The 12,297-nt window shown below is 35.8% G+C and overlaps 1 protein-coding gene across 5 annotated transcripts in view; it reads right to left on the bottom strand.

Annotated features, from left to right (window-relative positions):
- The window catches only part of KIAA0586 (KIAA0586 ortholog), a 112,874-nt gene that overhangs the window by 45,586 nt on the left and 54,991 nt on the right, over positions 1–12,297 (bottom strand). For all 5 annotated transcript variants that reach the window (XM_043556262.1, XM_043556258.1, XM_043556260.1 and 2 more), the window contains exons 23-27: positions 11,546–11,765; positions 10,755–11,011; positions 8,598–8,674; positions 3,429–3,563; positions 771–948 (exon numbers count right to left, since the gene is read on the bottom strand). In XM_043556262.1, the coding sequence (XP_043412197.1) occupies positions 771–948; positions 3,429–3,563; positions 8,598–8,674; positions 10,755–11,011; positions 11,546–11,765 (867 nt within the window). The remainder of the gene's footprint in view (positions 1–770; positions 949–3,428; positions 3,564–8,597; positions 8,675–10,754; positions 11,012–11,545; positions 11,766–12,297) is intronic.

Raw genomic sequence — 12,297 nt, 5'->3', positions numbered from 1 at the left:
ATGCATCAACAATATATATTATAATAAGTTCATTTAAACAGAAACACAAAAACACAGATGTGGTCATTTGACAAAGATGTTATGATCAGAGGCTTGCAGGAACCTAGCCCTGTATTCTCCCCTAGGAGCAATGGGTCAGTATTTACTAATTCAGTGTTGCTGGTGAACACATAACTAATCACTGAATATGCTAGTGTTCGGTATGCTCTGTTCTATTTTTATTTCCAAAATATTATAGCAGAAAGTTTAGCTAATGAGGTTCTAAAATAGTCATGAGTGCACTGAGCAATGTGTCAGAAATTCATGCAACGTAAAGAGTGAATTTCTACAGTATCATCTAATTTAACCTGTCCTAAACAAGGCATGTTCTGTCATCAGTTTTGATGTTCTAATTATATTTGTCTAATATGTAGTATAATAAATATGACTATTAAAATTTTTTAAGTGAATGCATACTACCAAAATTACCTCATGTACCACCCTCAAATACTAACACTGACACCTGAATCACATTTGGGAAAATATTGGTATATATTCCACAAAAAGTCATTACTAAATTTTTTAATAATGGCACTTTTCATAATTTTTAATAAAAAAAATTTGCCCGCACTTAAAATAATTATTTTCTTAATTCAGATTAAGATCGCTACTGTAATTATAATACAAAACAACATAACATTCAGTATGAGAACAATACAAAAAAAGTGTGATGGGATTCAAGTGAATATTCTAATAAATGATACATCAAGAAGCAGTATTTTGATGTATACCTGTAACTGTGTCAAACTGCTGAGATAATGGGTTAGGAGCACATTTTTGATCCAATGACTCTGCATTAGTGGCAGGTGGCTGCACAGGGACGGAATGTCCCAGTAGGATGTTCTCTGCTGCTGCTGTCAGCCTGGGCCTTTGTCCTTCACTAAGTTCACCTGCACTGTATTCCAAGTCCTGTAAAAGGTAGAAACAATGGTTTCAAACCCTGTGTTAAAATCAAGTCAAGGGGCACCTGGGTGGCTCAATCAGCTGAGGGTCCCACTCTTGATTTCGGCTCAGGTCACAATCTCATGGTTTGTGGGATCGAGCTCTCCATTGGTCTCTGCACTGATAGTGCAGAGCCCCCTTGGGATTCTACCTCTCTCTGCCCCTCCCCTGTTTGCGTGTGTGCATGCAAGCTCTCTCTCTCTCAAAAAAAACAAAAACAAAAACAAAAACAAAAAACTTAAAAAAATTAATAAAATCAAGTCAAAACAACAAATCTTTGTCAAGTACAATGATCCACGCCACTTGACTGCTTGCAAGGTATTTTAGAAAGTGTTTATTATGCCACATATACACTATGGAAAAACAGGTGTAAAAATTCCTTTATTCAGGCATTTAGCAATAGGCTTTGTTGCCAAAATCTTGTTTTTTTGAAGTTAAATAACCATTACCTGCTTTTCAAACTCCAAATTAGGTAGCAAAACACATAAGAAAAAAATTATTATTTATACTAAGTATTGGCACACATTACACATTGTTCATAGAGCTTAAAATTAAAAATGATAGAAAATTTACCTCTCATTCTTTATGAATGAAAATTGTCTGAACTTGTCAGGGTAAAATCTATAGTTAAACAAGTATGATGATGAGAATATACCTTAAATGATAGAAACATTACCCCTATCCAAACAATTATATTTTTTATAAGTACACAAGTTGAAGAAGACTACTTTAACCATATGTAATAAAGTTTTTTTCCCTGGGAAAGTATACAAGTACAAACACATCTCTTTATCAAATATATGAAGTAAATTTAAATACTTAAAAGAACTGGGGCGGCTGAGTGTCTCAGTTGTTTAAGTGTATGACTTTGGCTCAAGTCTTGATCTCGTGGTTTGTGGGTTCAAGACCTGCGTCAGGCGTTGTGCTGACAGCTCAGAGCCTGGAGCCTGCTTCAGATTCTGTGTCTGTGTCTCCCTCTCTCTCTCTCTTTTTCTCTCTCCCTCCCTCTCTGCCCCTCCCCCACTTGTGCTCTGTCTCTCTCTCTCTCTCTCTCTCTCAAATATAAATAAACATTTAAAAAAACTAGAAAGAATTAATAAGACTTCTATTTTCTTTCTGGATTAAAAATGATGTATCTAATCACTACCACATTTTGTAACTCAGAAATATTCTAACTATGAGTTTGCTCATCAAGAACTGAATAAAAATTCCAAAGTCTGAAAGCTCTCATGTTTGTCATTTAAATGGGATTTAATTTCAACCAAGTGTTTTTACTAGAATATATTAAGAAATCACTGCCGAAACATCTTTGATGGCTCTATTGACTGTAAAAACAAAATCTAACTTCTTAGCTCAACATTCAAGATTTTCTACAATTTTCCCCAATTCTGGTATACCTCTACCTCCTCTAGGTCCCTAATCTGACTCTTCTTGAGCAACATCAATTACCTCAACAACCTTTAAATAGAAAAGGAGTATTCTGCAATATAAAACATTTAGAGACTCTTGGGCAAAGTATAGAATGATGGAAGATATACTTCCCCTAGAAATTAATTAGAAATATTTCACAGTGCCTATTTTACTCTGCCACTACCATATAAAATATTGTGCAATAAACAGTACCTTTTCTATTGTGAATCAATTTTCTAGGGTGCTTGTAATTGCTGAGCTATTTAACACCTTATAGTCTATGACCCGACTGAAGCCTTAGTTTGCCCACTCACAAAGTGCTCTCATACTCCTAAGTACCATTGATCTTGGCAACAACCCAGGCTGCAGATACTTGTACCCAGAGTAACATCAGGGAGCACAAAGGCCCAGCTAGGGTGAAAGGTTGCAGGCAAAATCTGGCCAGGATTCATTCCTTCACCCTCTTCCCCTCCAAACACCAGGACTGGATTATAAAACCTCCATATTCCTTAGCTTATGACCTCCTTGCCCAAAATCTCTTAATAGCCTCTACAGTAGTGCCCAAGCCTTTCCACAGCCTAAAAGGTTCTTCATGATCGTCTGGTTCAACCACGTTCTCCAGACTTATCTCTTTATCTAAAGTGCTATCACACTGAGATATTCAACACTTTCTAAATATTTTCATTAGTTACCAACTTTGATTAATCATTAATCCCTCTTCTCCCCACATGACTATAAACTTACTAAAGGTAGGGGTCCTATCTCCTTCACATATTTACTGTATGTGTCTGGCATCTAGTAAATATTCCGTAAATGGGTGAAGAAAGAGAGAAAGAATGAATGATCCTCACAAATCATTTAAAAGGGCTTCAGCTTTTTTCAACTAGAGAACAAGAGGGTTAGAACGGATAGTCTGAATTCCTTTCAACTGTAAAATTGTAGCGCTCTGACTTCAGGTCAAAGTTACAAAAGCTTTTTTTTTTCTGTATTAGGATCAAACCAAGAGGAAAAAAAAAATCACTAAGGTTAATAAGTACCTCTGAAGGGTAGACTGCTTGCTGCGAAACTAATGACTCCTGGGTCATTTTGGCAAGAAGAGAAAGAATTCCATCTGTAGGAGTCTTTTTATGGGGCATCCTAATCACTTGTCCTTCGCTGGGAGGATCATCTTCCTGAATGAAATATAAAGACAATGAATAAGGCAAAGAAACTCTATCAAGCAATTGTATTTTTCTTGATTTATGATTAATAAAACGTAGCAGTAGTTATCATGAAAATGGCCTATTAGCACATTATGGAAAGAAGGCAGACTCTATTTTCATTTAGTTCTCATTTCCATTTGACTATACTAACAACCCTCTAGTTTGCCTCAAACAGAAACACCACCATAAAGTCATTTGATTACAATTAAACTGGAGATTTATTATAATAAGCATGAAAATTGGACCCCCTGTCCCAAGGGATTGAGTTTAAATGATTCACAGATGTTTTATATAGGACCATCAAGTTTCTGGCTCACAGTTTCCTGCTTCCTATTTATGCAGCACCTGAAGCAACACCACAGTGTGGTAATGGGGGCGAAGCACCATCTTAACACTACAACCTGGACCGCAGGCGAAAATAAAAACCTGCAGAAATATGCTAAGGCGCCTATAGACCTTCGAGTGTCCCTTCCAAAAGGGCTGATCTCTGGTACTTGGCTAGGGAGCAGGTACTGAAGCCCTCCCTGGAGTACCCAGACTAGGCTTCCTGGTGCTTCAAATATGACCCATCCCAAAGATGAAGGGCAGTGTGGGCCTCAGAGTCAGAGAAACTGGATTCCTCTGTAAATACAACTATTAACAAGAGTTTTACTTCCATCAATAGTATTTTTTACTTATTTTACTATTAATGAAACAAAGTTTATTAACTCTAGATTGCCATAAGTCTTTATCCCCCAGCTGTATATAAATAAATGTCTCTTGGTGACATGACTTCAAGTTATTCTTGGTTTTTCAAGATGGTACTTCTGCATTTGACTTCATTATGAATTTGTAGACATTTATTTTAGGCTTAGCAAAAATATCAAATTAGAGTTCAGTTTCAAATGTAGAAAAAGAAAAGGTGTTTTCATTTAGCCCTGGTTTGGTTTAACCATTTACTTTAAACAAACTTAAACATGCTCTGGCACCATGATAAAGTTCTAAGAATGGATAAAAATGCCATAATGACATAGTAAGTAAGCCAAATATCAGTTTAATGCTTCTCTGAAAATAAAGACATCTCATTTATGCCTTCCCCACATATTATTTCATAAAAGTGATTTCCACTCTCTTCATAATGGACTTAATTACTTACAATAAATAATTACTGTTAGAGAAGTAACTGTTCCATTAAAATCTTACAAAAACTCTCCTTAATGTGTTATTTTACCCCCTGTACAGGGTAAATTGTTTTTAACAAATTTTATCACTTGGGTACATTAATTTCCAGATTAAGCATCTTTATATTGTAGAGATATTAAGTATTAAGTATCTTTAATAGTAGGAAGATGCTACCAAGCCCACAAAGCTGTCTGTTGGACTTGAGCAATGCCCCACCACACACACCTAGCCCCTTGTAACTTCAGCTTTAGGATTTAGAAAGCCTCTTATTAGAACTTAAAATTTACAATTATCATCTTAAAATGAAAAGGTCTCATTATATTATTTATATAATATATAATAATAAATATATAATTATAAATACATAATAAACATTAAATATAATTTATATAATAAATAATTTATATTATAAATATAAACAATAAATTGTATAATAAATATATTTTATTTATTTAATATTTTAAATATTTTAAATAATAATTATAAATATTTAATATTTATTTGATATATTTGTTTATATACTTATGTTATATATTATATGTATTATATATTTATAAATATATAATTGCACATATATATAATTATATATAGTATTTTATAGTATTATATATAATAATATATATAATGTTTACAATACAAGAATAAATATTAAATATTTATTTGTTTATATTTATTTATTATATAAATAACAGAGAGCTGTGGATCTGTCACTAAATAGCTATGTGACATGGACAAGTCATTTAACCTCAACTTCATCTGTGAAGTGAGTAGTCGCATATAACAAAGGATGCACATGAGAACACTGGGAACTTTTTCAAAATATATATGCCCACAAACATGCACACCGTACAACCCACATGACCTACCAAATCCACATATCAGAGGATGGTACCAGCAGGCATACTTTTTAAAAAGTTCCCCTGGTGATTTAATACACATTCTACCTTACATCACTTCAAGTGGTTGCTTTAAAGGAACTTCTAGCATTATGATTATAAAGGGATAGAAGGACTTTTCAAAAAATATACCAATCTCTTTGTTTTCATTATGGTCATGTATAATGACACAAATGGAAAGACAACAATGCCACCAGACTTTACTTCCAGATTTACCCAACCCCTTGAAACTACTAAAAAGTAGATGAAGTATATGAAAAATTGCATTTCAAGACATGGGACATCAGGTGGCAAAAGACAGTGATTCCTGAGAGATGGAAAACAAATCAGGAGAAACGTGCGGCTGCTCCAGATTACTGTCTGTGAAAGTTTCCAGCCTGCAGCACAAGCGGGAGAACCCTGGCAGAGCTCAGTGGCTCCTGAGCTGAGAAGACAGGACTGAAACTCCAAGGAAGCCAAGACAGCAGGGGGTTCATAAGACAGGCTACCAGAAAAGTGAAAGCTGCACAGGGAGAGAACTCTGGAGATCTGCAGAGGGTGCCCTTGGAGCACTAAATACTGATCAGCACATGCATGCAGGGTAACCACATGAGGCTGGATGAACAAACACATGAGAAACGATTGGCTCTAATAGTGCCCAGGGCGTGTACACAGGCTGGAATAACAGCCGTTCCCACCAGGCAGGCTGGGAAACTACATTTAAGGCACTGGTTGCAGTGCATAGAAGGGTCTTGCCTCCAAAGTGGGGAGTGAGTACTGCTCTGGTCTTGCCCAATGAATCTTCAAAACAAGACTCAAAGGGGTAAAAACTGTCTTTAGGTAACTTAACTATATGTTTGAGCAAAGTCCAAAGCTCTTTGCAAATTCCTGTAAAATGTAATTCCTATAAAACATGGATGCGAAAAAGTCAACACAAAATTTTAGCAGGTCAGGGGCACCTGGGTGGCTCAGTTGGTTAACCGTCTGACTTCAGCTCAGGTCATGATCTCACTGTTGGTGGGTTTGAGCCCCGAGTTGGGCTCTGTGCTGACAGCTGAGAGCCTGGAGGCTGCTTCCTGTTCTTTATCTCCCTCTCGCTCTCTGCCCCTCCCCCACTCACACTCTGTCTCTCTGTCTTTTGAAAATAAATAAATGTTAAAAAAAAAAATTAGCAGATCAAATTAAACAGCTTTTCTTAAAAAGTTTACCATACACCTACCACATTATCCATCCATTCCACTCCTAGGTATTTGCCCAAGAGAAATGAAAGCATATGTCCATACAAAACTTATACACAGATGTTTATAGTTGCTTTATTTGTGATAGTCAAAACTGGAATAAATCCAAATGTCCAGTGACAGGTAAATGGAAAAGTTGTGGTACAACCATCCAACATATTACTACTCAGCAATAAAAAGGAATGAACAATAGTTCACCCCAATAGGGGTGACTGGGTGGTTCAATCAGCTAAGCATCCGACTCATGATTTTGGCTCAGGTCACGATCTCACAGTGGTGAGACTGAGCCCTGTGCCGGGTTCTGTGCTGAGCATGGATCCTGCTTAAGATTCCCTCTCCCTCTTCCCTCTCTCACCTCACACTCTTTCTCAAAAAAGAAAAGAAAAAAGAGAAAAAAAAGGGAATGAACTATGATACACACTATAATACAGATGAATCTCAAAATAATGATACTGAGTTAAAGCAACCAGGAAAAAAGATATCCATTTCTGTTGTTTTGGAAAATGCAAACTAATCTACAGTTACAGAAAGCAGACCAACAGTTGTGGTAGACGTGGTGGATGAGAGGACTCATAGGAGATGAGGAGGAGGGATTACAAAAGGGCATGAGGCCACTTTGGGGAATGATGGATGAGGATATAGTCATTATCTTGGTTGCAGTAATGGCTTTACAGATGTATACGTATGTCCAAAATCATCAAACTTTTTTTATTTTTATTTATTTATTTTTTCAACGTTTATTTATTTTTGGGACAGAGAGAGACAGAGCATGAACGGGGGAGGGGCAGAGAGAGAAGGAGACACAGAATCGGAAACAGGCTCCAGGCTCTGAGCCATCAGCCCAGAGCCCCACGCAGGGCTCAAACTCACAGACCGCGAGATCGTGACCTGGCTGAAGTCGGACGTTTAACCGACTGCGCCACCCAGGTGCCCCCAAAATCATCAAACTTTTTTAAAAAAAAAGAGCAACAATATCAGCAATGCTTAGCAAAGGTTATAGATAAACATAGATGAGAGCTGAGTACAACTACCTGTCCTTGCTTAGATTGCTGAAAATATATATAAAAAGGAAAGATTTCTATTCCATCATAGTATTTCAAAAGAAAGTTCCTATTATCATTTCTGTATGATATTTATGTATGTGATAATTGATATTACATATAATATGAATTGATATTACACATATTATAATAATTATAATATATTTTTCAATGCCTATTTTTTATTCCATAGTGCTATGTAATAACTAGGAAGTGATGGTACCACCCACTGTGTCCTATTTCAGTTTCTTTTTCTTATGCCAATGAATTGAATTATTTTTAGCGCAAAGAATTATAATCCTGGTTAGGGGAAAATAACAAATATATTATAAGAAAGCTGGTTTAAACAGATAATATCCTGTTTGAAATATTGTAAAGGCAATATATCCATATGACAATTTGTACTGAGCTAGATTTTCATCATATAATTACATTACTTGTGTATTTTTGAACTACTGGAGCCACGGAGATTAATAGTTTTCTTTTCATTCTCACAATTATGATAATTAAATGTGCAAATATGATAATGAAATGTGCAAGAAATCTTAAATTCCTTCATGGATATTCTGTTAAATTTTATACTTATAACTCAAATATTTGAGAAAAACCCTAATCAATGGCAACAAGTGTATCAAAATACTCTTTGTGTCAGAATTCAATGGGGGGGGGGGGGCGGCGATAATTTCTTACCATTTCAAGGGCATCATGCAGAGTACTGGATAAGCTATCGTTTAGGTTTGTCAGACACAGTCGTCCATCTCCTAAAACTAGGAATTACAACATAAAAATTCAGAAAACAGAAGAAACATAAATTCAGTAAATAATCTGACCATAAAGCCATTACATTTAAACTTATACAATAAAAATACTGCTCTTAAATAATAATTCACAAGCTACTCAATCTCACCAGTTTTTTTTTTAAGTATATTTTATAACAAAGATGAGAGTTTTGTTTTACCTACCAACTGGTCATAACTTGAGACACTTGAAATTGAGAGGCACTCCTAAATACTACTGATGTAATTAAAATGGATTAAAATTAAAAACTGATTAACCTTTCAGGGCCCCTGGGTGGCTCAGTCGGTTAAGTGCACAACTCTTAATTTTGGCTCAGTTCATGATCTCATAGTTCGTGGGTTCAAGCCTCGCATCAGGCTCTGTGCTGGCAGCATAGAGCCTGCTTGGTATTTTTTCTCTCTTCGTCTCTCTCTCTCTCTCTCTCTCTCTGTCCCTTCACTGCTCACTCTATCACCATCTCAAAATAAATAAACATTAAAAACAAACAAAAAACTGAGTAACCTTTCTAAAGAGCAAGTTGGCAATGTATCAGTATTTTTTTTTTTAATGTATCAGTATTTTAAAGGTGCATACTCTGCTTTAGCAATTCCACTTCTAGGTTTGTATTCTTTTTTATTATTATTTATTTAAAAGTTTTTATTTTAATATTTGATTGATGCAGGGCTCAATCCCATGAACCGTGAAATCATGACCCGAGCTGAAATCAAGAGTCAGATGCTTGGGGCACCTGGATGGCTAAGTCAGTTAAGCATCTGACTCTTGGTTTCAGCTCAGGTCATGAGCTTCTGGTTTGTGAGTTCGAGGCCCACATCAGGCTCCATGTTGACAGTGTGGAGCCTGCTTGGGATTCTCTCTCTCTCTCTCTCTCTCTCTCTCTCTCTCTCTCCCTGCTCCTCCCCTGCTCATGCTCTCTGTTTCTCTCTCTCAAAATAAACTTAAAAAAAAAAAAAAAAGAGTTGGATGCTTAACCAACTGAGGCAGCCAGGCACCTCTAGGCATGTATTCTTTTTAAAAAAATTTATTTACTTATTTATTTTTTAACATTTATTTATTATTGAAAAACAGAGAGACACAGAGAGTGAGCAGGGGAGGGGTAGAGAGAGGGGGAGACACAGAATCTGAAGTAGGCTCCAGGCTCTGAGCTGTCAGCACAGAACCCGACATGGGGCTCCAACTCACAAACTGCGAGATCATGACCTGAGCCAAAGTCAGTCGTTCAACCAACTGAGCCACCCAGGTGCCCCTAAAAAAAATTTTTTTTAAATGTTTATTTATTTCTGAGAGAGAAAGGGAGACAGCACACAAGCGGGGGAGGTGAAGAGAGATTGGGAGGCACAGAATCCAAAGCAGGCTCCAGGCTCTGAGCTGTCAGCACAGAGCCCAACACGGGGCTTGAACTCAGGAACCATGAGATCATGACCTGAGCTGGTCCATCACTTAACCAACTGAGCCACCTAACGTGTCCCTCTAGGCATGTATTCTATGGAAATTATCAAATAGGTGTACAAAGTGTACTAAGTGTACACACATATGTGTATGTGTGTAAGAAGGGTCATCAGAGAGTTCTGTATAATATGGAAACATTGAAAACAATCTACATGCCGACCACCATGGCATTGTTTTAACAGACTACACACAACTAAAAAACTGAGGTACAGCTACATGTGTTGATATAGAAAGATGTCCACGATATATTATGTTAAAAAAAATGCAGTTTAAAAACAATTTATATAGTATGATTCTATTTTTAAAGCTAAAAATACACATACACATGTATTTAGGTATCTACATATGCAATAGAAAAGAAAAAGACTGGAGGGGTATATTTCAAACTATTAAGAGTGGTATTATTTCTGGAAGGTGAGATTTATGACCAAGATTTTACTTTCTGAAGTTAAGGCACAGAAGAGTTAACTTGCAGAGTCTATATTCTTTCTATTATACCATGTTTAACCTTGAAAATTAAGAAAAAAGACTTGACACAGAAAACTATTACTTGGGAATTATCATAATCTAACCAGTGAAATCAATTAATACAAGTTAACTTACTCTTGGGAGCCATTTTTTGACCACAGTTAAGTAAAATCTCTCCTTCAGAGAGGGGTCTATCTAAAGTCTCAGTTTCAGTGACAGTAATACTCAAGCTGCTCTCAGTTGTTGATGAATCAGAAGCTGGCATCTGTATGAGGGAAGGGACATTGGTGGCAGCAGAAAGTGGCATAAAAGGAACTGGAGGTTCTGGAGGTGCAGGCTGAGCAGGGAAATCCACACTCTCAGGTTCTTCATCCTTGGCCACAGACATTACACTAAGAAGAAAAAGACATATTGTGAACTTATTAGGTCACTGAAAGCCTATATTAATTTTTATATAAAAAACAGATTCAAAGAGCTCCGTTAGCAAAGTATTTCTATAATCTGCACTACTGTAATTACCAAGATTTATTTTTCCAAAATTGTTTTCATGCTTTAATCATAGGCCATCTTGAAAGTTGTACCATCTCTACAACAAATTTACAAGGTGATATAAAAGTTAACTGGTCATTGTAAATGAAGATTCATTCACTCTGGGGAGAAATCATTTTCTATTTTACTAACAATATTATAACAATATATACCTTTAATCTGTTTCATAAAAAGATCTTTTGAAATGATAATTGAAGGTATAAATAAATTTGGTGAATTTTTTAAAAACTTGAAGTTTATGAAACTTCTTTCTACTAAAGTATAAAGTAGCTTATGGTTTACAAAACTTCATTTATCATTTCTGATGTTTTTAATGGGTCACATATGTCAACTTAAGATGAAATGCAGTTACTGAAAGTAAATATGTTATCATTTACATAGCTTTTGGGTGAAGTTCTTCTTGAAGAGAGTTAGGATTCTCTTCTTCCAGGGGCAGGTCTCCATCACTCCATGGCTTAGGACGCCCTGGGCCTGAGATCTTCAATTTCTCAATGGAAATCTCTGACAAAGTTGGGGTAAGAGCTGCTGCAGGAGGAGGTGTAGTAGCAGGAGTAACTGCTGGAGTATTAACAAGTGTCATGGCAGACATATCATTTCCTAAAGATATTTTGTTTAAAGAGAAAGGAAAAGATAAAAGTCAATAAACACTCCATAGGAAGGCAAGATACGTTGTTTCAGGAATCTCTTAATATTTTGGCATACAAATAATGGTGATAATAATTAATAATAATAATAATAATGGCTAATAATGGGGAAATTCCCAGGTTTATTTAGTAAAGGATAAGAAAACAATCTTGAAAAGATATCACTTTTAATACTACCATGAACTTAAAAGCAGTATAAGTGTGCATTAGATCACATACTCTTTTTTAATAGTTTTTTTGGTTTGTTTTTTTTTTTTAAGTAATTTCTTTGCCCAACATGGGGCTCAAACTCACGACCTTGAGATCAAGAGTTGCATGCTCTACTGACTGAGCCAGCCAGGTACCACTAGGAAATTAAGAAACCAATTTCCTTGTCTCTTTACAAGAAAAAATGATTTACTAAAACCTAGTAAACAGTAGGTATGTACATATTAATCCACAAAACATAAAATAAACCATGAAATCTTATTTAGTAGTTATTAGAT

This window comes from Prionailurus bengalensis, chromosome B3 (genome assembly GCF_016509475.1).
Source record: "Prionailurus bengalensis isolate Pbe53 chromosome B3, Fcat_Pben_1.1_paternal_pri, whole genome shotgun sequence".
NCBI classification, from domain to species: domain Eukaryota; kingdom Metazoa; phylum Chordata; class Mammalia; order Carnivora; family Felidae; genus Prionailurus; species Prionailurus bengalensis.
Note: the sequence above shows the minus strand (reverse complement) of the source record. Positions and strands in the feature narration are given on the sequence as shown.